This window comes from Chlamydotis macqueenii, chromosome 1 (assembly GCF_036417535.1).
Source record: "Chlamydotis macqueenii isolate bChlMac1 chromosome 1, bChlMac1.mat, whole genome shotgun sequence".
Taxonomy (NCBI): domain Eukaryota; kingdom Metazoa; phylum Chordata; class Aves; order Otidiformes; family Otididae; genus Chlamydotis; species Chlamydotis macqueenii.
Genome location: NC_141556.1, coordinates 9,850,063 through 9,876,695, shown reverse-complemented (window position 1 = coordinate 9,876,695; position 26,633 = coordinate 9,850,063). Strand labels below are relative to the sequence as shown.

The 26,633-nt window shown below is 37.1% G+C and overlaps 1 protein-coding gene across 1 annotated transcript in view; it reads right to left on the bottom strand.

Moving 5' to 3' along the window:
• SEMA3A (semaphorin 3A) overlaps positions 1-26,633 on the bottom strand; it is a 174,822-nt gene that overhangs the window by 88,583 nt on the left and 59,606 nt on the right. The window contains exon 4 of the mRNA XM_086745637.1: positions 15,918-16,037. Coding sequence (XP_086601763.1) covers positions 15,918-16,037 — 120 coding nt within the window. The remainder of the gene's footprint in view (positions 1-15,917; positions 16,038-26,633) is intronic.

The window sequence follows — 26,633 nt, the reverse complement described above, 5'->3', positions numbered from 1 at the left end:
TAAATCTCAGGAGTAGATTAAAATTGTTTTTCTGGTATCTTAAGTCCAAAGCTAGGAAAAGCACTCAAGCCTTTTTTTTTAAATATGGTCCCCCTAAAAAACCCACTGTTCTTATTTTTATTTTTTTTTTCCACCAAAGCAATCATTTTGATTCCTCTTACTCAGATGGCTTATGTGGTTCATGAGAGTAAGTCATTGCTTCATATGGGTAAAACGCCAGGCTTTTTGTAAGTAACAGAAATCTTCACCTTTTCTTATTGTCTTCTATTATCTGTTTTAAAGTATTTTCTTATTTATTATCTTCAATACTCCATGAAATACACTGATTGTAAAAATAGTATCTAAGTTCTTAAGTGTTATCTAAACTACTTGCTACAACATCAGCTAAAATAAATCACATTTTTTAAGGGACTCTATGCGATTCTTGTACAAAAAATTACAGACCTTTTCCTTTATTTTCTTTTAGCCCTCTCTTTAAGATGTTTATTTTGTGGTTCTGATATGTGACTGTTTTCATAATGTTAGGAAAGTACCTTGGGTTAAAAAATCGATTGTGCTATAATCTTCATACAGAGAGATTTGGCATTTCTGTATTAACCATCCTTTACACTGTATTCCTACCATCTCCCTCCAAGGTAATCCTTTTTACAGTGGGTCACGGCTTTTCAATGTCGGCATGAAAACACATTTGCACAGAGGAATAAAAGCCAAATTCACAAACCTACAAATGACAAGCAGGAAGGGCTTGTATTCCAGCTTGCTTTCCTGCAAAATCCTTTGAAATGCTGAACAGCCTTTTCTGTGCGAGCACTAATCTGCAGACTTGTATCACTATGTTTGAATGTAATGAGATTCCAGTGAGCACATGCACTCCGTGTCGACACAGTGAGTTCAGTTTAAGAGCAGCTTATTTTCAGTTACCTTCAGGCAGCTAAAACCAGACCTGAAATACTGCTTTAAGTGAAATGAGAATACCTGTGCAGGGATTTGCATTGCCTCAGTGAGACATTCACAAGTTTGCTTATGGACAAGGCTTAAGTCATACAGAGAGCTCTTCTATAATCAAAACTTCCACTACCTTGTCCAAGCCTTCCTTTTTTTTGGCTCCCTTTCTTGATTGGGGTTAAACAAAGTAAATTACCCCCATTACTGTTCTATTTATCCCCACCAATCTTTCAGAGAATACATAAATCTTGTACTCATGTCTGAAACATTTATTATAATATTATGCCTGTTTGAAGAATCTTTGTGGCCTTGTTCCATGTTAAACAATGCCTAGACTTTCTGTGTTCTAAATTTGGTATAAATTTCACAGCTTTTTAGTTAGGAATCAAAATTCATGATCTAGACTAAACTCTACTGACGTCAAGGCACTTGTTCTTCAGGGAGTATTCCAGGAAAAGACCCTAGGTATAGCAGCAGTAGGCTGCTGAAGACTTACTCTTTCATTACTCCCACACTTGAGTAACAAAACCAGATCCTTGTTTCTTATAACAAAAGATGATGAAATGCGTAAACAGAAAGGTTTGTTAAGACAGAATAAAATAAACTGTTATTCAGAAAAAATAAGTTAGGCACCTCAACCAGCTATAATTAAATGAAATGCCACCATGACTATTGTTGATATACCACTTTCACGACCATTGCTGCTTAGCCAAACAGAAAATGAAACTTGGATAGAGTAAAGGGAAAAAACAACAGCACTACTGCTCTGCAGTTTTCTGCTGTTTTCATGGTTTGTGTTGCAGGTGCACTCATATCCCTTATGAAACTCTTTGCAAGCTTGTAAATAAATGTTAGCTACAGACAGTAATGTTGATTTATACAAATGGCAAAATGCTTTCAGGTTTCGTGTTGGTTTCATGCTTCAAACAGCTTGGAAGTATAGGATGAAATTATTAGAGAGTTACTGCTTTGAAAAAGTAATCAATGACATTTGTTTTCTGATTACATATTTACTGGTTCATAATTTAAAAAAAAAACCTAAATCATACTTCAGGGCAAGAGAGCTTATTGGAAAAGAGCCTTCCTCTCTTAGACTGTTGTTTTTTTTTTTTTTCTAATCCCCCTTCAAAAGCTGTTTCCAGGTCTGGGATCAGGCTGAATCATTCAGTGTATATGCTTTTACTGTGTCCAAGAAGTAAAATTCTGTATTAGCCTGAGAAGCTGCAGCACAGAGACCTGACCAGTTCTTTGAGAATCCTGATACTAAGACTTTTTTTTTACACTTACACGTTATAACTTGTGTAAGCTTGGCCCTTTGTGTGTAGAGGGTCTTTGAAGGGCATCTAAAGATTATTCAGTGGACAGACAGCTCCATCACTGCTATTTAGCTTGTCTGGGAATTTTTTTTGGCCTGGAGATGTGGGATCATTTTCACATGACAATGACTGAAGCTTCATCTTTCAAGAAATCTGAATTGCAGAGAGCAAAACCAATTAAGGCCGAACCACTTGGCCTCAGCAGAAGCCTGAGGAGTGGAGAAGAACCCATAACATTGCTGTCATCCTCAATCAAATTGTGCAGCAGCTTTGCATATCACCGATAAGATAGTGTCACCAATGCTAATTATCTCACTGGCATTAAAACACACATCATAGCATGAAAAAAGGCAGATTTCTATTCAATAATTCTTCAACTTTCCTTTTCTTCTGCCAATACTTTTCTAACTGTGTTGTGAGTAAAGATTTCTGCAGCATGAGATAGGGGTTTTTTTTTCCCTTTTTTCCTCTGTTTTGTCAAAAGACATGATCAGGCAAAACATTTAAATAAGGGTAAGCTTAAGGTATGTGCATAATGTCATTGCCTGGAGCAAGGCCAATGTTTCAGCAGGACAGCAGAGATCTGAACTTTACACCTTTTTGCTTACATATGAAAAGGTTTCAGATTAATGATTCAGATTATATATCAAGTGGATTTTTTTGTCTTTAAACAAATGAAAAAACAGAATATAGTGTGTATTTGTCACTGCCAGTTTGCATAATGCTAGGAAATTATTTTTTAAGTCAAAATCCACAAAATGATATTTCAATCCAGCACGGAAATTATGGGGAAAAAATAATTTTTTCTCATTTCTGTAGCACTCTGCTCTGTCACTGGTGTTGCCCATGCCATATTTCCACTTGAACGGCTGATGAGAAATGTTTATATTTAGATCAAGCCACTTGCTCAACTTTCCTGGTGTGGTTTATATTAAATACAGAAGGCAGCAAGCTAGTAATCCCTGAAAGCATTCTCCAGATGAGTCAGAGTGAGCTGTTAGCAAAACTCTAGTTACTCGTTACTAGGCTTTTAACTCCATGTAGCACAGAGGTGTGAAAAGGATTGACTGAATTTTAATACTTCTGACATCCTGAGCGGTGCTATTTGAGCTTTGCACTCACGTCGCACATTGAACGCAACCATGAAAATTTTGACATTCCATTTCTCTTCAGCAATTTTGTCAATGTTCTTTTTAACCCAATTGCATAAACATCATTTTGCATCTAAGAACAACCAAGATTGTTTTAGGTTTAAAAACAAATGGGCATATTTTCAGCTCCTCAGCTTTCGACCATGTATCATATTATACATTTGTATGCCAGATATTCTGCACATAAAACAGATTACTACAAGGTTGATATTTAATTTGTCTAATTAATTTCATTGTTAAGGCATGTTTGAAGCCACATTATTGAAGGATTCTTCCAAGGTAACCATTTAAAAGCTAAGTAACCTTTAATTACTTTGCTGTAATGATACACATCTAAGACAGATATTGTTATACTGTGACATCTGAGCACTTTAACCTAAAGGTAGTTATTAGCACTCCCATGAAAGATTCATTATGGATCATATTTCATTAATGGAGAGTATTGTTCTCATCTGATTATGTACTTGCGAATGTTTATTAACATATCTCCCTGAGTGTGACCATGTTGCAACTCAAAGGAATCCATAGATTTTCATAAATCAGGTAGCATTTCTTAACTAAAATAAACACTATCATACAAGGGAAAAGTTATACAACATGTCTTCTGGGACTGTTTGATACATACACTGAATAGGAAGAGAGTTGCTTAGGGCTGGACAACACATATAATTATGATTAGCTATGCAATATTTGTAGAAGAAAGAATTAAAATGCAAATTAATGCTGCACTGCAAGAATCACTAGTTGTGATTTATATCACTACAGGTGAGAAGACAGTCCAGGCCTGTACATGACTGTAGATGTACAGAAATTAGAATAGATTAGATGACATAGCAAGTCATTGCCAATTCTGATAGGCACAAATTCATCTTGATACATTTATTCATTCTGCACAATATCTCTTTTATCTAAGTTTTGCAGTGGTGACTGTTTTTTTATCCAGTGCATTTCTCACATTCTTTTCTGACTCACTGAGCTAAAGATAAAACACATTTTTAAAAACAAAGTCTCCTTCTGAGAATAAATAAAAATAACCATATGTGAATTGTCTACAGCACATAATACAGAGGCTGAAGAGAAAGAAAAAAAAAATAGGTACTACCAAGTCATTCCTTGAGTTCCCAAGTAATGGTGGAAAGTTACTCACCCTTTTCCAATGAAATGAGTTACTTAGGAAATAACTAATTTATGCAAAGTCCACAGAGGCATGAACGAGTCAGAGGCATGTACTTCATCTGTGCCAGGTCACAGTCACTAAATTATTTGTTTTACGTAAACGAGGGAGAGGTGAAAGAAGGAACAGAAGGGCACAGCACATTTCCCTCACAGGAGTGATATTTGAGGGAAGATACAGGGATTCTGGATGGTTTATGCTCAGGAGCTCATAGAGGAGCCAGAACTTTTCCAAACAGTCTTACTGAGTGCCACAAGCAGAAAGCAAGTTGGTACTAACTAAGCTAGCACTGAGAATGAGTGGAAGAGTAAATAATTTTTTATTCCCAACTGACTTCAAGTGGTTTTATTCTTAGATTTTTAGGATAGAAAGAGTTACTGTGATCACTTAGTCTGATTTCCAGCATCACACAAGCAGTATGCATATGGGATAAGCACAAATATTTAAAACACTGCCTGTTTCAGTACTATTCGTAATCTCCCACAGTCTCTCAGCAGTGAATTTATTAACTCTTGATGGCAAAAGATACGTGGACTAATGTATAAGGAAGATAATTATTTATGCTTAGGCATCACTTTAATGTCTATTATTTTTAGACAATTTTATGCACAGTCCTGTGTTCCTTCCCTGGACAAAATACAATCTCTGTCTAAAATGTGACCCATTCCTAACACTGGATTTTCTTCCTGATGATAGGTACTATTGCAGCAATCAAACATACATCACCGTAGTGTATCTCATATTCACATAGAAGTATTGTTTAAAGAAGGATGAAGGATTTTCTCTCTTGTCAGACTTTTTAAGATCTTGAAATACCTGATTGTTAATCTATCTATGTCATCTTATGCCAGCAAAACATGATGCAAAAAGATGAAAGGTTGTACACTGATTAAAAAAAAAATTCTTTATCCTTTGTAAAGGTATTAGCAAAGTTAGAAAATGATACAATGGTTCAACTGTATCTGTTCTGTTTTGCAGAGATCTTTCCTCTTGCAGTCATCTTCTCTGCGTGCATGGCATATATGGGATTAATGCTTATTTGCTTTCTTACATGGGTCAGTTAATTCTCTCCTTAAGAAGCAAAGCACTAATTACTAACAAAAGTATCAATATTTAGCTTTATTTTCTTACTGAACTATGGAATACTGGAATTTTATTATTTGACCGTACTTAGTAATGAATTTGAGAAACTCTTTGTATAACATAGGGCTGAGAAGAAACTCAGTTTTAAAACCTGGTAAAGGCAAGGAGGCATCTGGAAAGTATTATGAAAGCATTTTCACATAAATATGAGTCTGTACATAAAAATGGGGATGGTCAAGATAGCAAAGGAAGGACAACTATTTCCTGTTCCACCAGGCAACTTCTGGAAATACCCATGTACTGCTGTTTACTCACAGAAATAGTAGCTTCACCTGCAGTTGCTCTGCTTTTTATCAAAGGAGAAATAAGGTTTAATCATTGTGGAGAAGCCAGTTTTGTCATGCCAAATGCAGCTGTTGATGAAAGAAAGAGATGTATAAGAAGCTTGGAAGTACACCAAGGAGGCCTCCCATTATGGAAAGTGACTTTTTTCTTTCCTGAATCTGTTTGAAAAATTGCTTTAAACCCATGAGTGTTCTCATCTTTCCTTTGGGGAAATGCCCTTTTTCTGGGAATTCTGAATGAGTGAGACACTTACGGCCAGAAGCAACATCAGGAGGAGGTTTTGAGAAATTCAGGCACGAGCCTTTTCACCATTGCTGAGTAGCCTGCATCATGGCTGCGCACAGCCTCCCTGGGCCCCTTCCTGGGACTAACCACAGGCCAGTTGCCATGCTGGTTACCATTAAGCTCACACAACATGAACATGCAGGAACTATAAATATTAGGCTGTTCTGAAAGTGTGGAAATCGACAGTGTTTTCAGACTCAAATGTGACTTCTGAGAGTTAAATATATCCTATGCCCTTTAAAATCAGGCCTGAAAGGCACTTCACAACACATCAGCTCTCATAAAATTTTAGACAAAGACCAGTGAGGTTAGTTAACGTCAATAGGCTCTTGGTTAGATCCTCATGTCTGAACATTTAATATTACTGGTTAGTTTGCTGTTCTGCATTTCACAGTCCTACGCCCTGTATGAGGAGCATCACCCACAGCTAAAACCTTCTGCATTGTGACCTCGGTTGTTTAAAGCCTATTTGACAAGATGTTTGTACTGAGCTACAAACACAATACAGTCACTTCCTTCAGCTGCAGAAATCACACTTAAAATGTGACTCTTCTTCATGAGGTCAGGCCCTGTCAACTTGAGCTTTGTGACGTGGATCTCACAATGAATAATGTTGCTTTGATGCTGATCTATCTGAATCTGTGCTCAGTAACTCCTTCCTTCAGTTTTTCTTCCTCCCGCACCTCTGAATTAAGAAATAATTCTATTTATAAGTCATTTCCTCAATTAAGTTAGTCTATACTATAGGCTGGCTTTCCACTGCTTTTATTACATTGGTTTGCCAACAGATGGTGTTTTGTTTTGTGGTTGTTTTTTTTTTCCTCCCCCATGTTGGTAGAGAGATCAAAGGATCCAGCCATACTTCTCTTTTGTTTCGGGAGGTGTGTGGATGAGATTTTGCATATGTTGCATGACTGAGAAGTTGGGTTAATGTTTTCAATTGTTACTCTAACAAGAGGCAAATGCTGAACTTCTGTGCTACTAGAAACATTATTGGCTCTGTTGATGAAAAAAAACCCATAATATTCCCACTCAGAAAACTGGATCAACATCTAAGTCTGTAATGAATTAGGAAAACTGTATCATCTCATAGTAAAGTCAGGTAATCATGTGCCAGTGGGAATATTTACATGGTGGAAATAAATAATTCCTCATAGCATCCTTTAACTGATAGAAATAATGAACATCCAAGTGCAAACAGTAGGCGTATTTTTCAGCTCCACAGGTAGCCATCACTAAAATTAATTTTCTTAAAGCAGTCACAAAACTCTTGAGTCATCACTTTAAAAATGTTAGGAATTAATGTTTTTTTTCTGTGACTATACAAATGAAGAGTGAACCACAGTCTTACTTACGTCAGTATAAGTCATAAAGAACTCCACTAAAGACAACTGATACTAGGAAAAATCACCTTGCATTTAAAAAAAAATTTAGACCCAGATCCTAAAAGTGTCTTTACCTTGAATCACTCAGTATCTGAGCATATTTAAAGTTACACATGGTTTACACAAGTTACACATGACTCACAAAGCAAGACATAGCATGTGGAATAAGTGAAAATCCACTCAACAGTTCTGCATATGCACATGTGTACACTCCACTCTGCGAATTTACTTCCACGGAGGTCTCTTTCTATCCCACTTTTTTTTTTTCTCCCCTCCAGCAGCATAAACAAAAGTTTTCCCACAGTTCAGAGGCTCATTTCTTTGAACCTAATGAATATGTCGACTGGCTTTAGTTTCTTATTCATGGAAGTCATTCAGCTGTGGCATACTGTATACAGTTCTCCACTGTAATCAACGAGCATTTCTTAGCCACAGAAGGTGAAAGCCATGTACGGTGAGGGAACAATAGTCTTCTCAGTTATCTCAGTGGAAGCGTGCTAGCACATAGATTCCTCTCATTAGGAGGCAGGGGTTCAAATTTGACACTATCTTTCACACTGGATTTTTTTTTTGCACTAAGAAAAAAAAATTCTGTGTTAACAGTTACTTTGTGTGAGTTGTTTTTTCAACAGTGGAGGAGAATATGCAGGATCTTGCTACTATCAAGCTTCGTTTTGTGTCATCGCATGTCTCTAGTAATCAGATCAGATCCATGGAAACAGCGATGCTCTCTACCATATCCTTACCAGTTCTCTCTCATCTCGGGGAAGTTTTCAATCAAAACTAAACTGCAGAGTGCTGGAACATTACCTGTGGAGTGACTTTCATTTTTGTTTCTTTAAAACATATGTATAAAATAATATTAAAGTAATGTCGTTCTGGAGTTGATTTTTTTTTTTTTTTTTTTTTTTTTACTTAAGAATAAACTGGGAGGTCTGCCATAGCAATTTGGATATATTTACCAAGTCTTAAACAGAACTTAGTTGCTGAATAGCTGAATTGATCAGACTTGAATAATAATAGGGTTTTCGTTAGTGGTTTCTGCTGTGCAACAAATGGCCTTTGCGGTTGTAAATTCCATTTCTTTGTTCTGCTTCTCGTCATATCTTATACCTCTCCTCTGTATGACTTACTAAAGAATCATGCTTCCATTTTACCTAAACCATTTAAGTCTGTAGACTGAGGAATAAAGGTGAAGAAATAAAATAGCCAACCACACTGTTTTGACTTGTGATAGCTTAAAACTTGATTTCATTTCCTGCATGTAAATGTTCAACTTGTAAATCTCAGAGTGAACCTCAGACATAATTACTGACTTTCTGTCACTTTAGACATAAATAGATTCCAAATTGCTTAGGTGTAATTATGAAATACGCAAGGGCAGGACTGAATGCATGAAATGACAGCTGAAAACCTACGATGTTCACATTTCCTGTCAACGATTAAAGCATGACCCCTTTGCTAAATACTTTCCCCCAAAAAATGATATTTGTACTGCACCTGAATTTTAAGATACTGAGCCACATCCTTTGCATGTATATGATTTGGAATAGTCCTGTTCTTACAAATACACCTTTACGTTGGTAAATGGAAGACAAAATGGATCAGCTAGTTGTCAAATATTCAGCTGTCAAAATGGCACATCCTTCTTAATTGAATATGTCAGGAAAATGAACACTAGCTGCAAATTTAAATTATTATACTTTTAACTGTGCAGTTTACATCAAAAGTTTAGTATGCATTAAAATTTTTATGAGGAAATTGATTCTTATCTTGTTAAAATAAGATATTTGGAGAAAAATATCTTTCAAAACTTTTCTCTTCCATGTCTCATTTTACCGAGGATGAAATATCCGTAGCAGCTGTGTAGATTTTCCCAACAGTGAGGGGTAGGAAAGACATCAGCCATTGCTGCTATTCAGTTGAGAGAAGTTTACCTCATAAATTAAACTATTCTGACAGCTAAATTATCACATAAAGCCTAATAGTCCTACTTTAAAGGATCTGCTCTAGAAATAAATTCTTATTGGAATTATATTTTGGTTGGAGATGACAGGATGAAGTTTTGAAAAATCTGACTTCTCCTGGTTTAAGCTCTCTTTTAGCAAACAAGTGTTCAAAATACAGCTGAAGTCAAAGGAGATCTGCAGTGTATTCAAAGACAGGCCTTCATAAATAATAGCATTTAACCATGAACCTGATTCATATTTGTTTACAAAGGAGTTTATAGAGTTTTTCAAAAAGTCTTTTAAATGGGAATCAAGTTACCTCTTTCTGGTGACCTTCTACTTTTGTAACTTTATCACAAAATAATGCCACATAACAAGAGGTGCCATTTGGGACATAGCACTCGGCCTGTAAGAAATACATGCTTCTGCATGATGATGCTTAAAAATGTACAGAGCTTCCAACAACAGATCCTAGTTTCCTTACAGAAACATTTGTCAGACCTAACCAGGACAAATGACTCGCTTACGTTGTCTGATAGAAAGGACTGTCTTGTTCTCTGTCCCTTACCTGTATTCTTCTTGTAAATACTGTCTTTGAGTCATAGGAAATATCCTTCCCCAACCAATGACATAGTGAATTATGGATTGGAAAAAGAATTATATGCTATATATAGCTACATATAACCGTATATAAAACTGTACACTTCCAAAATGCTAGGAAGGTTACAGCTATGCTAAGATTTATTCTTTTTAACAATTGTACATTTGTGAAAAGCCTGATTCTATGCAAAGAGTTTTCACACAGGGTAGCTTAAAGGACTGGAAATACACGTAATGTGGAGGAGCAGAAGTGATGGTTTGCAGACCTAGAAGCCTGCAGAGGAATCAAACCCCTTTATTTTCTGATTTTGGCCACTGACTCTGTGAGATGCCTGGACAGATGCGTGCCTAACACTATCCTGTTACCTGCCAACCTCCGGAGACAAGAACACCAGTACAGCAAAAAGGTCCAGTACCTGGGATTTCCCAGTACAGCAAAAATCATGCTTTTTATGAAACAAGATATATCAGGCTTTAAACATCCAAGACATGTTTTCTTATTTTCCATGGGAGACACGTTTTCTTATTTTCCATGGCAAAACTACCCAGGTGATTGAGAGAAGTGCTCTAAAATGTACTTACACTGTACATAAGCTAGAGATCTGGCTCTTCAGTTTTACTTTCATGTACTATAGTAACAGGATATCTAGTGGTTTGAAAGGTTAAAGCATCTCTGAACTAAAATAGGCTGTTACAGTCTCTAAACCAGATCCTCCTTTACTGAGATTTCTTTGAGATAATAGTGGTGCTTAGAAATAGTATGTCAAAAAGAATGGTTATATCACACATTGTTATGTTACAAATAAGAATCATCCTTTAACACTACTGTTTTCCTTAATATTTTCTCTCTATATTTAGTAAGTATATAAATGACATTTAAAGATATAATTACTTAGATGAAAATCACATTAGCCTGAGGTGATTCTTAACTTAAAAAATGATTTGCTCAAATGTTTTGCTTAAAAACCACAGGTCAGAATCTTAACTGATGTAAACTGAAACATCTCTGCTGTCTTCAATGAAGTTAGACTAATTTATGCCACATCCGCTACTACTGAAGCCAATGTTTCACCCTGAATTTTACATTAGATAATGAAACACAACATGTTTTCTACCAGCAGTAGCACTGGTCCTTCGAGTAATGTGTTTCTTCAGAGTCATTCTCTTAAGAAAAAAACTGCTTTTCCATCACTATATACATATATGTAATACACACAGACAGACAAAAAAGATAGACGCATAAAGGTATCAGCACAGGACGTCCATTACCTAGAAAGTGCACTCTATACCTCTTCTAATGTGAAGTATTGAAGGGATTTAAAAAAAAAAAAAAAGTGGAGAGTACAATTCAGCAAAATTTTATGAGTTGAACCAAGGATTTTTTAAATACACAGAGTCCGGAAAAAGCAAATATGTTACAGGTGGTAGCGTTACAGAACTTCATATGCAATAACTTAATGTTTTATGTACATCATAAATCTGACCTAAATTTAGAGCTTCTTTATTGATTAAGAATGAGAAATAACCTGCAAGTAAAGTGATCCCAGATCTTTTAAGTTCATCCAGTTAAAAATTAGGTTTAATCTGTTGGACTATGACAAGAAATTTGAAATTAGGATACAATAAAAGAAGCCAGGTTAGTTCTTCAGACAGCATCTATTGATTTACCTCTGTTGAAGAAATCCTAATGTTTTCCTGCTGAGGATCTGGCAAACAATTTTGTACAGCTCTTGTAATGTCTGTCTGAGCATGAAAAAACAAGGTTCTACAGGGCATTCTCTGTACCTTCCCCTGTATGTAAGGGTTAAGTAGATGGAAAATCCTGTTCTTTCCTAAACAGGACTGTTCCCTGCCGGTTCACACAAACTACCCCAAAGGGAGCCCTGGGGAAAGGGAGCAGGGCTCCTTCCCCCTGCTCAGGCATGCACAGGCAGGTGCATTCTGCATCCTGTTGTGACTTTCTAGTGGGTTTAAAGCACCTCTGTGTCTCCCTGCAGTTGGATTTGCTCCTTTCAAGCACAGATCTGACCTGTGTAATTTTGCAACCGTTATGTACAACATTGCTACACATCAAAGCCTGTTTCCTCAGAAGTTAGTGGGAGCAGAACACAGCATTACTGATTACTTTCTTGTTTCGTCTGGTAATCGGTTTCTTGCATTATATTGCGTTATGTGGAGAGAATGCCACATGTTGCCTAATCCCGGATCCCTGAAGTTGGTGTAGGAGTCTGAATTAGGTCACGTCACCTAAACTCAGGCACATACAATATAGACACCTGCATATGAGCTGGCTTGCCCCATTAAGTGAAGGCACAAATACAGCCTCTCCAATGGATGATCTTGAGCTTTAAATTAAGTTTCTCCTCAGGTATTTTCTACATATACACATGCTACGTTCTCTCTAAATATGTTCTTTCCTGCTTATTCATGGCTTACGTGCTTAAAGTCTATTCAAACATTAACTTTACTCTTCTCTCTAAATACTGCGGTTATTTGCTTACACATCTGGAATGAATTTAAGATTAGTCTGCTTTACTCCTTAGACTGCAGTGTAATTCACAACATATTAGGTTGTATACATTTGCGCAGATCATTTTTAATCAGATGCACAGCATGTTGTTCATATCCTTTTACCTTTTTATTATTATTTCTGATACTGTACTTCATCAAACTCAATTAGACCTGCCTAGTTTCATCACTAGAAATGATTTTCTTCAGGTATGGAATGGGGCTGTGATACGCTGCTTCATATTGAAGAGATATTCAACAGATATAACAATCCATATTCCCATTACTTTATGACAAAGTAATTTATTTCCTTTCCTCAATCATAAAAAATTGTACCATATTCCAGCCTCCTATAGCCCGCTCCAATTGCTTCCAGTGTATCTTCTCTCATTTGCCACTCTTTTTCTTTATACGTCACTTCACCATCCTCTTCAGTTTGGCACACACTGATTTCCTCTCCTCCACCAGAGTCGGGCAGGTGCGTTATATTCAGAGCTCACGTAAACAAGCAATCTTCTTAGACAGCAGGTACATTCCCTGACTATTCCCCTAATCAGTTCACATTTACCTCTCTAAGTACTTGAAAAATAAATAAGCAGATGGCAAAGTCAGTTAATTTTCCACAAGTGTTGTAGTAGAAAATGAATCTTCAGGAAATGTTTTAGATGGGAATTTTTAAACTCAAAATCAACCACTTGCCTTCAGTTATACTTTTTACCTCTTTTAGTATGCTAGGGAGGTATAAACTATACATGATACAGAAGCAGTGGCCCTTTGACACGTCCAGCGCTGCTGTCTGACATGAAAACGTAAACCATCTGGCTCTCACAGATGCAGCGTGCAGGGGTCTGGGGGTTAATACTGTAGCCCCCCCCCCCCGCTCATTCCTGGTGTCTCTAACCCTTACTGTCAATCAAGCACCCCCCTCTTCCCCAGCTCTGGGAGGAGATGCACATTTGAAATTCCTGGCTAGGTGGTATGGGAAAGAGAGGTGCAGGCTCTAGATGACAGACATAGACAGGTCACATTATTTTTCATTGTAAACCTAATAAATTAATTCATTTGTCTGATTTTCACTTCCACAAGGGACAGGGCCCAGACTGACTCTCAAATTTGTCAAAGCCTGAGAAGATGTGGGTGCTTCTGCCTCCTGCCCCCCTCTCTCTCTCCATGGGCAGACCTAGGCTGAGAAGCCAGTGACCTCTCCTGCATGACTGTCCAGAGGATACAGAAACTTATGCCACTGGAAGAAGGGCAGGTGAAGATGATTTCGCTTATAGCTTAAGTATGAAAAGGAAATAAAAAGTTAACAGTGTCCAAGGCAGTTCAGATAAACATACTCCTAATTTCCTTGATTTGCAAAGATGAAACGAAAGCTAATAAGAATGGTTCAAACATACGGGGACTAATAAACTTACTGCATAAATGACTAAAACAAGTTACAATTAAGATTTTGTTGATAGTTAGGAATGGCTAAAAAGAAGCTAAGATAAACATAGTCTTTCAGCTCCAGAGCCAAACACATTATTGACGCAAGGCTTTCAAAATACAGAATGTTAAACCAAGGTTGGATCTAGCCTCTCATCTCTGATCATCCTTTCTATAAATCCTTGATAAAGTGTGTGTTAGTTTTATGGTACAGTCGTAAAACAGCCAAATGTAGAAGTAAATGACCTCATACCAGCTATCTCTCTGCAGATAGATTCACTTGGCAGATAGCCAAGAATTGATTGACACACATCTTACGGAACTGGAGTTAATTAATATGTCTACCAATTCCCAAATGGATCTCAGGAAGCAGAGAATCTGTTTAATGCAGTAAGCAATGACATACTGTGTGTGGTCAGGAGACAATCACTAATTGCCAAGAATGCATTCTGGAATAAAGCATTAAAGAATATGGAAAAAAAACCCTTTCTACATGGCAGCTCCTTTATCCCTTCAAAACCTTATGCTTAGAACATTTTAAAGACTCATGTTTCAAATATCAAAAGACATTTCTATAGGGAAAAAAGAGTTCCCAGACTCTAAAGTCAAAACTCAAAAGGTCTGTTAATTTCTCTACAAGAAGAAATTCTGATTTTTAAATAACTGAATCCTCATTTATTTAACAATGATGTCTTTATTTTCAGGGAAATCTGCAAACCTGAATTGCAAAACCATAAGGTAACTTGAAAGAGCTATTCTTTGAAGATCACAGAAGCTACAAGTAACAGAACTATGGATTCACTAATAAAACATATCCATAAATCAGTGACTGCTAAACACATCAAGAACCTGGATGCTAAACTGAAACAGTCCATTAAGCAATATTCAGGTAAGACAGATTGAAAACAAAGTAAGTGGACAAATTTATATTACATATTTCTCTTAACAGGATAATAAAAGATTGGCTTTTCTGGAGAGAAAAAGTATTGAAATAAAGCAGAGACATTCTAGCCAAATCTTCAGCTGGGAAAACCAGCATAGTCCCATTGCTTTCTAAGTGATACTGATTTTCACCAAGGAAGACCATGCTTATCTATTTAGTTATAACCATCACTGACAAAAGAGTACAAGAGTTACTGCAGGATTTCTGCTACACTAAGCAAAAATCAGCAAGCTACAGATTAAAAAGTATGAGGGGGAAAGAGAGAGGAAAAGTGATTTATTTTTCACTAAAAAGTAAGGAAACAAAACCTAGGCCACATATGAAAAACTATCAGTGTGTTAGGACAAATCTGAAAAGTGGGATTTATGAATGTGTGACACTATTTTAATTCCCAGCTGGGAGAAAACTCCTGCAGTGTCAGACTTTACTGACTAGTAGAAGACTAAAGGACAGAGTTGGTTCCAGAATAAACATACAGGCTGAATTACCCCTCTTATAGCTGGTATCTGTCCTGACCAAAAAAAAAGAGAGAGAGCTTTTAGCTTCATGAACCACGCAGAATGGGCTTATTCATATTTATTTAAGCCCCTGAGGGAAAAGATGCTGTGTAGCGGAGAAAAGTACAGATTCTGCTGTGATTTATCAATCAGCACGTCAGCACCTGATTCAGGAGCCGGTCTTACCAGGTCCACTTACCGAGCCACAGAAACCAGTGACAGTGCATTTTGGCAGAAAGAGATCATGGCTAAACAACAATAAAGATTAAAAAGAGGAAAAATATAAATATTGTTTTAAGATAGTTTACCTCAGGATGGCTTCCAACTTCGATATAGGTGCAGACTGGATGAAAAGCCCCTGTTCCGCAGGCATACAAGTGGGTTTGGTTGTAAGTCTTAAGCACTTTGATGAAATTAGCACATTCTCTCTGCAAAGGGGGGAAAAAAAATGTATCCACAAAGTTAATTCAATGATTATGACTAATGGGAGCTCTTCTGTGTTAGGGATGTATGGCTGAATGAACAGAGTTTAAAAGTGTGATCATTTCATGCTATGTATAAGGCTGTTTATTGCTAAGTATTTAATAAATAGCCTGATTTAGGTTCTCATTGAAATATCTTTGGTTGTTATTCAGTAAAGCATCCATCCCTGAAGAAAAGATTACAGAAAACAAAATCCTGATTTTTGTTTCAGACGTGCTTAATCTTTGCGATTTATGCTGTTGCCATGTTTGTAAGGCAAAACCCATTTATAGAAATGTGTCAGAATGAAATAATTAAGAAAAATAGACCAACTGTTTGCTTGTATTCAATTAAGTAACAATCAGAAGAAAGATGGGCCAGATGGAAGGAGTTGATGAAAAACAAACCATTGATATAACATTTCTAACAACAAGATGAATGCTGTCTCACCCTCATTGTCTTTGGTTAGGGGCCAGTTTTACAAGGATGAATACATATGCTAAACTTTAATGCAATTATTGACAGCCCTTAGAATATAAGCTTTGCAAGACTTCAACTTTAGATTTTCTACCTAAGTAAGTAAATTATCCATCATAAGTAATTCTAATTCTCAGCAATTAAAAACTTAATAGCAACACTAACAGTCCCTAGTACAAATATTATGTTATCTGTTAACAAAAATGTTATTAAAATGCAAATGTCTAACCTGATAGTCAAGATGTTGACTTTTTCTGTTTATTTAATATTTTTATTTCATTTGAGACTAACAACAAAAATAAATATGTCTGTGCCTGAGAATCAGTCTGACACAATTACAAATAATGGATTTCAAATAGGAGAAAAATAAGAACATTGAAATAAAATAACAATTTCCAGTAAAGTTTGTGTTAAAAATGAAGGAAACTTATATATATATATTTGATGAATTTTTTGGTACAGCACTCAGCTGTACCTCTCTGAGTGGACTGGGGCCCATGGAAATACTACCTGAGCTACTGCTTCCACAGAAATCTCATTGATTGGCATAATCCGTCTCTGTAACTTGCTTGCTAATTAAACCAGATACTCTCAAACACAAAATAATGGCTCTGCCAGGAAAATATATGTGTAATTTGAGGCACGCCTTAGGCCACCACAAGGAAAAGCAATGAACTTGCACAGATGAAATACCGATTCCCTGCCTTACACAAAGGACTGTACTGAAATGACATTGCTCTTCCAATTTTATTGTTTATTTGCATAACAGATAATGGCAATGTATTAAAAAGAGAATCCAAAGAAAACCATACAGAATCTTACTACATCTTTGGCTTACTGCTGATAACCTAAGTTATCCTTCCAGCTGAGATGAAAGAGAAAACATAGAGATAGTTAAGGTAATCCAACAGGAAATTGAACAAAACAGAGATGGATGTTACCGAGGATCTCTCTTAATGATTTCCATTCTGACCTTTCTTAATAAAAACACACACAGTTTCTGGTGCATATGTATTCTTCCTCCCACAGATACATAAACATTAACACACATTTATTATATGTATCCACAGATTGCCTTCCACTGTCACAGTGGTAGAGTAGTAAGCAAATACCTGGCATAAATCATCAAAATTACGATGTACGTTTTGATATTGTTCTTAATGCTGTTGCCTTTGTTCCTTTTAATAAAAGAAATATGGAAAAACCATGGAAGTGTGTTAATAATTCAATACATGCAAGAGTAAAAATGAGCAAATAGTGTAAATTCATGTAACATTAAAAATGAAAAAAAAAATGAAATGGATCCTTTCTTAAACTCTGATATTCTGTGTTTCAGATAGAGCATCTCACTTTGACTTCACATAATCTAAAATTGATCAACAATTTGGGTATTATTAAATAATTCATAATTTTCTCACTTAGAGTTGAACCTGGCCAAATTTAATCACACTACTATTTCAGTAGGACTGTGCTTTGCCTTGTCTGGTTTGATGTATCAAGATTAAAAAAAATGTCTTTATGGTCTACTAATATAATTTGTTAAAGTTTTTAAAAATTGCCTACCTGAAGAACAGGAAATGTTAGAGGCCAGTGGACACATACCTTTGCAAAATGCTGTGACTACACGGGCTAGACTCACAGTCAGCGTGCAACGAAACAGATTGTGCTGATTTCAGTGGAGCTATTCTGATGTACAGCAACATGTCACCAGTGACTCTATGTAGATTCACTAAATAGTGTTCAGCTCCTTATCTCTAATATACACCAAGAAGGTATTAGAGAGCTAATATTTTAAAGGTGAGATGGAAAACCCTACTTAGTTTAGGGGCAGAGTCCTCTTTGATTCCTAAGGATGGAAATTAAGAAAAATTCTATCATCAGCTCCACTGAATTATTCCAGATTAGCCCGTAGTGGGGGTGGGGGAGGAATTAACTCTGTCATAGTCATATTTTAGCTTCAAGTGTTCAGGATTGACAGTAGTGTAACTGCGTTAATGTCAGTAAAGTTACTCTGGATTTACAATGTATTTCCAAAAGCAGATTTGTTTTATTCATCCCTGCTTTTAACCTCTCCTTAATTCCTTCTACAATATGTTTTTTACCATAGATGTCTGAGAAATACACAACCTAGTTAGACAATGGGGAAGGTAAATACAGCAATAAACCTTTGACTATGACAAATAAATTTATATAACATTTAATGTTTCTAGTCCAGTTCAGACGGCTCTTATAGCTTCCTTGTGTTTTATAGCTGCATAAAGGAACCATTAAGCTCTACTCAGTAAATTCTCATACACCTCCCTAACAGATTAGGTTTCTTTATATATTTTACATGATTGTAAAAAAATAAATAAAGAGGGGTATTAAACCACAATAAATGACATCAAAGTAAAGTTACAGTTCTGATTTAAGCCCTTGTCAACTCAGGAAGTTGAGAGTGAAGTTCCTGCCCTGCCTGGGAGACGGTGCTATTCTCCCTGGAACAATAGCAGCAGGCGCATTGGTTTCCATCTCAGGGTAATCAGATTCCTTCCTTCGTCCAATTGTGCTCAAGTACAGCTGCACAGGTACAGCATTATGTGTGGAAACATCGTACCTGTGTCTTTGATATTCTGAACTTAGTGAGAGTTTGCTTTGTGATGGTGAATATTAGGTCTTCCTGGTTTATGTGGCTCCAGGAAGAAGAGCTTCCCAGAAATCTATAATGTACCAACTTTAACAGCTTTGAATTATTTGCTCAGACTCAAAATCTCAGCGCAGGCATATGACAAAGAAGATAATTCTGATCAGGGAAAGCGTGTGCGCATTGAATGCAATTCGGGCCTGCCACTACATGGGACATGGGTGACTGGCTCACATTTTCAGTCTCTGTTTCCCCATTCCTGCCCCCACAGTAAAGCTCCTACAATGGCATTCAGGCACCGCCAATTGTGAAACCTGGCAGACAGCTCTGTTTGTCCCGACACCGGTGGCTACGTCAACTCGGCTACAAAGCAACTCCCTGACCCCCTTGGCTGAGGGCCTGGAATGACTTGGGTTTCTCCAGCTGGGCTTGTCCCACTTGGCAGCAGCATCTCCTCTTGCCAGACCCCCAGGCCAGTGCTATATTGTTACTGTGACGGCCTGTGCCAGCAGAACCAGGCATTTCACTACATGATCTCAGAGTGCAGGGCACTGGAAAGGAGACAAAGACAATAAAAGTAGTAAAATACAGGAGACAGGAGAGACTATCCACTGGAGGACGAGGAAGTAACCCAGAGCCAGGAGCTGTAAGGAACAAATTGTCAGGGAATTTAAACACTGTATCTGCTGTGACTTCAGCCCCTCCTGTATGTTTGCATTGATTTTCACTTTCTGCAGGAAAGGGATGGTGTTTAAAGGGAACATATTCTGGACATATCTGTACCCTTTGGATATTGTTCTTTATCAAGTAAACTAGCCTAAGGAAGAAAATCAGACTTTTGAAAATTATTTTCCAGGTAGAAATCAGGGGGTTTTTCTGATATGTGAAAGCAGGGTGGTGTGGGCGTTTAAAATAGTTTTAGCCTAACATTGTGAATTAAAATGAATGTAACATTTGCAAAGTCCTCTGCAGGCAGGAAAGTATGACCTGGATTGGTTATGAAAACAAATCTTAAAGAGGAGGAGCACTGCACTCACCACTGTGAATCATTATAAATTCTTCCACCTAATAATCCTGTTTATTACAATGGATAGCTTAATATTAGAAAACTTTTCTTGTCTATATAAAGCTAAACATTGGTTTATACCCTAAAGCTTAAGTTTATATATACATACATGCAGCAGAATGCATAAGTGATTGCATATGGTACAGAATGATTGAGGTAGATATTCAAAGAGAAAATAGGTCCATCATGTAGGAGTTACTGCAGTTCTCAAAACTCCCATTCATTTATCTTGACTACCCTGGAGAGGATTAATCTTCATTTATATTTTAGTAAATGGTATAAGGTTTCCCCAAGAGCTGCAGGTTCTGCCTTTGGCCTTTTACAGAAGTACCTTTGTCTTAAAATCCAAGCAGCTAAGCCCCTGCATCAGGTCTGAGACTTCTTAGCATAGCCTGAGAGGCTTTCTCTCTCTCTCTGTCCTGACAGAGGCAACTTCTTTAGATAGCTATATTTTTTTTTTACATTTTTACAGTGTAGCTGCTGGATTTGCTTCTGCAAACTGTCCTGTGATGGCATGATTGCCAACATCCTCCAAAACACGGCCAAAGAAATGGTTTGCGCCCTGTCCTCACTCTGCCATGTGCAGTGGCTGAAGCACTCACTCCAAAAGTGGGGCACAATCCAGTTTGTTTCTCTGCTTGAAGGAATATGGAATATGCATTCCTCACCAAAGCCCAAGCAGACACTACAGGCTTTCCTGGAGTTGTTTTTTTGGCACATGAGGGCATGAGGATACCCAGCTAAAGCCATTCTACCTTGTGTACAGGAGTTAAAGGTTCATTTGGCCACCTGGAAGGAACAGTGCCCCATAAACTTGTTGGATATTCCCGAGTGAGAAAAAAGTTTTAACTTCAGGTACATTATAGGTGTTTACGCTTCCTCTAAACTTGGCTGAGGAGGTTCAGATCCTCAGCTCCATGCTAACAATTTATTGAAATGAAAGCAGCTAAAACCATTTGCACCGTACTATGATGCTACAGCCAAAGCATCAACCCCTCCGCATATTCTGCTGTACTAAACTCCTATCTGTAGAACAAGTTGAGAAATTATTAGGCTGTCACTTACATTCAGAGTGTGAATTAAAGTCAAAGAGGTCCAATGTGTCTGGACAGAGATTTTAACTCTGAATTTCTATTTCAAGTATTGTATACTATCTATAAAGGTAGAGGGCCTATCTTGAAGAGAAGATAAAGGGTTAATTAAGTTTTCCAGAAGGGCATCCACTATGTGAAGATCAATATGTCTGACTTACTAACTAAACATACGCATTTATTTTTTAAGAGTTTTCTAATATTTATATATAAATTGATAGAAGGGCTTATGCAGAGAGAGATTAGCCTGAAAAAATAAACTACAAAGAAAACGTCTGCAACCAAAAGCATAGGAGCCAAATGCAGAAAGACTGAAAAACAAACACTACAGATATGTAGCACTGATTAGACTGTGTTAAGCAGACTTTTCCAGGACAGTTACAAAAATAAAGTCCATCCATCTGTCAAAACATCTGCTCCGCATATGAAAATTAAAACAGAATTTACGTGGTTTTTATGAGTTTCCAGTAATTATCTCTCCTCCAGAAGCCTGGAACTTACATCCTTCGATCTGGATTACTGATGCAGCAAAGAGTTTTTAATGACATCTTTTTAAGTGGAAGTTAAAGGGTAAGTCCCTGTGACCAACTAATATCCAAATTTTTCTCCTTATTTTAAGAAAGCCATTTCATTTTTTTTAACTAGCATTGATGTCCATACTGCTTCTTAGTTATTACAGCAGACGTAAATGGCCAGATTATGCAGGGCAATAAGTAGAAGGCTAAATAATCCATTACAGTATCATTAGCTTCAACAGTTTTCTGCTGACTTAATCCAGATAAGGATCAGACCCTGTAATACATTCTTCCTTTATTTCAGCCTTCCCACATAACCGAGTGATTAAAATATCAGAAGGTTTTGTCTAAACTGGATGGACAAGGGGATTTAAAGCTATCGTCTAACAGCTGGACAAACAAAATAAATACGTGTTTTGTCTTTCAAATCAAAGTGGATGGACTGTTTCCATGTAAAGTCCCATGCATGAGTTTAATTAATATATTTACTTTTTTTTCTTCTTCTGTCCAATTAGTTGAATTCTCAAGTGGCAAGGTCAGGGATATCCATAGAGAATAAGTAATCCCTGATATTAGTGCTGTCATTCAAATTTATCACACTGCTGAAAGATGTTCTGGACTTATCGGGAAGCTTTTTAACTTCCCTCTTTTGCTAGAGGGCTACTGCCAGCTGCGATGAGTTCAGTCTGTATCTTTTTCAGCATGCAGCAGCATTGTTTCAAGGTAAATACTTCTGGAGTGTTAGTGCAATAAATATATGTGTGTTTGCCACGTACACAGACTCTCAGCTAGATCCTGCAAAAGCTTTAGCATGTCAACGGGCACATGCAAGGAAGTTCTCTTCTGGGTGAGCTCTACATGGCATATGCTTTCACAGTTCTTGCTGCTTGTGTGCAAGCTTTTGTAAAATGCAGTAAGATTATTTAAAATTGTTACTCTTTCCCTATTTCTCCTACAGTAGCACTTAGAAAAATACTAAGTCAAAGAGCGTGGTCTGCTTAAACAGGCCCAGAGCAGGCAGGGAACAAAGCAAATTATTCCAGTTCTGTTAAAATGCTGTGATCTTTTAAAATTTTATTTTATTGGCATAAGCTAGTTGGTAACACTGCTGCAAAACTATTGTGCCAAATGCTGCATTGGCATTAACAGGACAGTCCTCCAGTACTAGATTTGTACAGGCCTTAATGGATGTGGAAATGATGCCTGGCACCTGTACTCGATGAGATAACCTTCCAGCTGAACCTGTACGGCCAGGTGCGTGATTTTAGAGTGGGGGAGGCCAGCTGGCATGAAAACTTTTGCAGACTATGATTTATTACTGTGTACCCCTTGCAGTTCGGATCAATAACATCATTTCCATCCCTGTTCCGTTGTTGTTGTAACTTGCAATCAGCAGGATCAATGTTTTATAGACCTACTCTCTGAAAAAGAGTCAGTTTGCAGTGCTGAGTGAAGTCAGTTGAGCAGCTGAAGTATCAGGGTCTGTGTCACAGAATGGGGTTTCTATTAACTTAGTTCTCAGGGATTACATCTCCATTAGTCAAAGTCTTATAAGCAGTGTGTATTGCATTACACACACAAATTCAATATAAACCTAGAATATGTCTAGGTAAACAAAATACCTAGTCTCTTTTATAAAACTATGTTATTTTGTAGACTGAATTCTAATTGCACGTCTTCCCACCTCTGAGGTTTGAAAAAGCTGTCAGATCCCCAGATTCAGTGGACCTCATACTGGATCGTGATCTGGAGGACTTTATATTGGATTGTGATCTGGAGGACTTGACCTCTCTGGAGATTTCAGGAATGACACTACTCTCAGGTATGGTGACCACTGCCAACATTACAGAGGAACTCTTGATTAATTCCATATCTAGATCTTCCTCTGCTGTCAAGATGTGCCCTGAGAAATTTCAGGCTGAAGGTGCTGATGAAGGTTGATAAGACATTTTTGGTTGCCTAGTACAGCTTACTATACTTCCAGTTATCTTTCCAATTAAGTTATGCCTGTTATCTGTCTGATTTTTTGAAATGACAAGAGTTCATGAGACTATATAAAAGGTATAATTTACTCAAGTTTCAGAATGCCTGCATTAATTTAAACCATTAAAGCATCATGGCAAGAAAAAAAAGAAGACAACTAACAAAGCATATGATAAAAAAAAAGCGACTGAAAAAAAAAGCAGATATATCCTGACTCCTTTAAGCCGCAAGACTGCATGCTATATTAGCAAACAGTTGTATTGTTAGCACACTTGCATAGCAGATGGAAAGCTTCTCTGCTTCTTCCTTTTTGTTAGTGAGGGTGAAACACATAATGTCTCCCTGCACCTACCTATCTACTTGCAAATCTGGTGGTCACTGGTGGTACTTGATCAATTGACCCAGAGTTTACCGCTAAGGCTAAGCATGGAGGTATCTAAGCCAGGTGGGATACTCCGTAGGGTCTGTCCTAAACCAGACTTAAGCTAGAAGTCACTAAGTCATTAGAAGCCATGCTTTAAAGATACCTCCCTGGTCTCCAAGGACCAAACACATCAGGCCTTCAAATCTTTGTCATTAGCACTAACCATCTGACCTAGCAATCTTAAGAAGTAAAATTTCTCCAAATTTTTCTGCATTCAGTATGTTCAAATTACCATGTTTCCAGTCCTTAAATCTTCATTCAGCAGATGCAGATAATAATAGTTCTGAACTTGTGAACAACTTGGGAGATGCCAAGAAAAGGCTGCAGCACTAAATAACTCTTAATGACCATCTCATATTTTTGTACATCTGGTTAATGCACAGTTAACAAGAGAAAACAAAGTCTTTTGTGGATGCAATCCAGCAAACAAGTGCGTTTTCAGGATTTTGCAGCCACAGCATGATTGTTGTATGTTAAACCTTTCCATGCGTGTTAGCAAGCTTCCTTTATTTTGAACTGTTATGTTTTTCAGTAGTAAGTACTTCCTACAGCACAGAATTAATTTATTTAAGGAACAGAAGTGTATTCCAGGAATAACTCAAAACATTGGGAAGCCTTGAGGTCAAGCAGAAGCCAATTCTCTTCTGACCATAACTTCAAAACAAAACTGGTTTTACTCTGTAGAGTAAACCCATCCCACATTTTGGGCATGGCTTTATTAGCAAAGAAATGAACAATACCGCTTGGTTTCAGCTCAAGCAGTCTCACCAAGCCCAGCAGCAATTTAAGTTGCAACCACAGTCTAGATCTAAAGAGTCTCTCTCATCTATCTCTCTTATCTGGGTGGGGTAATCACCTGTCTCCTGGAGAAACCAGATTACACCCCGCCTTTCTGAATAGGATCAACACCTGCTAATTGGGTGGAATATTTCAGACAAACAGATTGTGAAGACTGTTGTAGGCACATAAAACACTTAGACTCCATATCAGTCATCTTGTCTTTATTCAGCACATTACAGGTATATCCTTTAACGACTTCCACTCACAGTCACCTGAGATAAATACACTCAAAACTTCTGTGTTGAAAGCGAACATAAAAAGATGAAGTAAAGGAAGCAAAAGGCTGTTGCATCTATAAGGGCAGTTGCTTAGCAATATGCATGCCTGTAAATAAACACACTCTGTAAGCTAGACTACGAAGTTGCATGTGCCTTACTGTGAGAATACAGAAATGCGTGTGTGGATATTAAACTATTTTTACACCACGAAGAGATGTTGAACAGAGAAACTTTAAGTGACAGAAGCTTAACATTCCCACTCAGTAAAAGTATGGCACCAAAATGAAATTGTTGAAATGAGAGTTTGCTGAGCAGTTTGGGGTTTGTTAGGTTGGTTTTTGGTTTTTTTTTTTTTATATTCATGATACACGTTTAGTAACCTAAAGTCCTGGAAGATGTTACCTGGGAAGGAACTACCCAAGGGAAGAAGAAATAAATAGATTATTTGATCCAATACAGATGGCCTCACTCAGAAAAAGACAAAACAAAAACAAAAACAAAACAAAACAAAACAAAAAGTAAGAGAGCAAGATATAGATTTTTTAAATTTTATTTTATTCACTGTTCTTAGTTTTCTTGTTCCACCACCTTCAGAATACGAAACTTTCTTTACACTGAACATTTTTTTGGAAGATCTTCTGTTGACATGAAGATGTGGAAACTGCATTAGCTTTGAAATAGGAAATAATTGCCTATTATTTCCTAGGTTATTTTAAGATCTTTCTCTTTAACTAGTATTTAGTTCTTTTACTTACTACAAAAGAAAAAAGCCAGTATGTTAGACTTGTGTTCAGCAGGGAGGAATTTAGTAGACCTGTTTTTGGTGTATGTAAGTAATAGGACTACAGAAAAAAAAATAAGCTGTGACATAGTGACCACATCTTGGGTACAGGGGAACTGTGGCATGTGATCTTTCAGAGTAGATCTATCCCTGATCTTTAAAGTAACCCTCCTTTTATTAAAACAATAGAAAATGCCAAAATCTAAACAAAGAAAAAATCAACCCGAGTCTATTTGCTAAAATAGAAAGAATGTGAAGCAAATTCAGAAAAAAAAAAAAGAAAAAAAAAAGGGACTGATACTAAAGAGAAAGGCTTTGCTCTGACTTCATAAGCTTCAGTCTGCAGCCCTGAAAGAAAACAAGGACTAAACATATTGATCATTTTTACTAGCCGTGCAGTTAATGTCTTTCTCTGGAAAGAAATGTACAAAGAATAAATGTACTCTGTCCGTCTTGGGATGCAATAAATCATAACAAGGAATTGCCCAATGTCATTCTGAAATAGCAATAGCTGGTAACTCAGCCATAAATAAAAATAATTCTT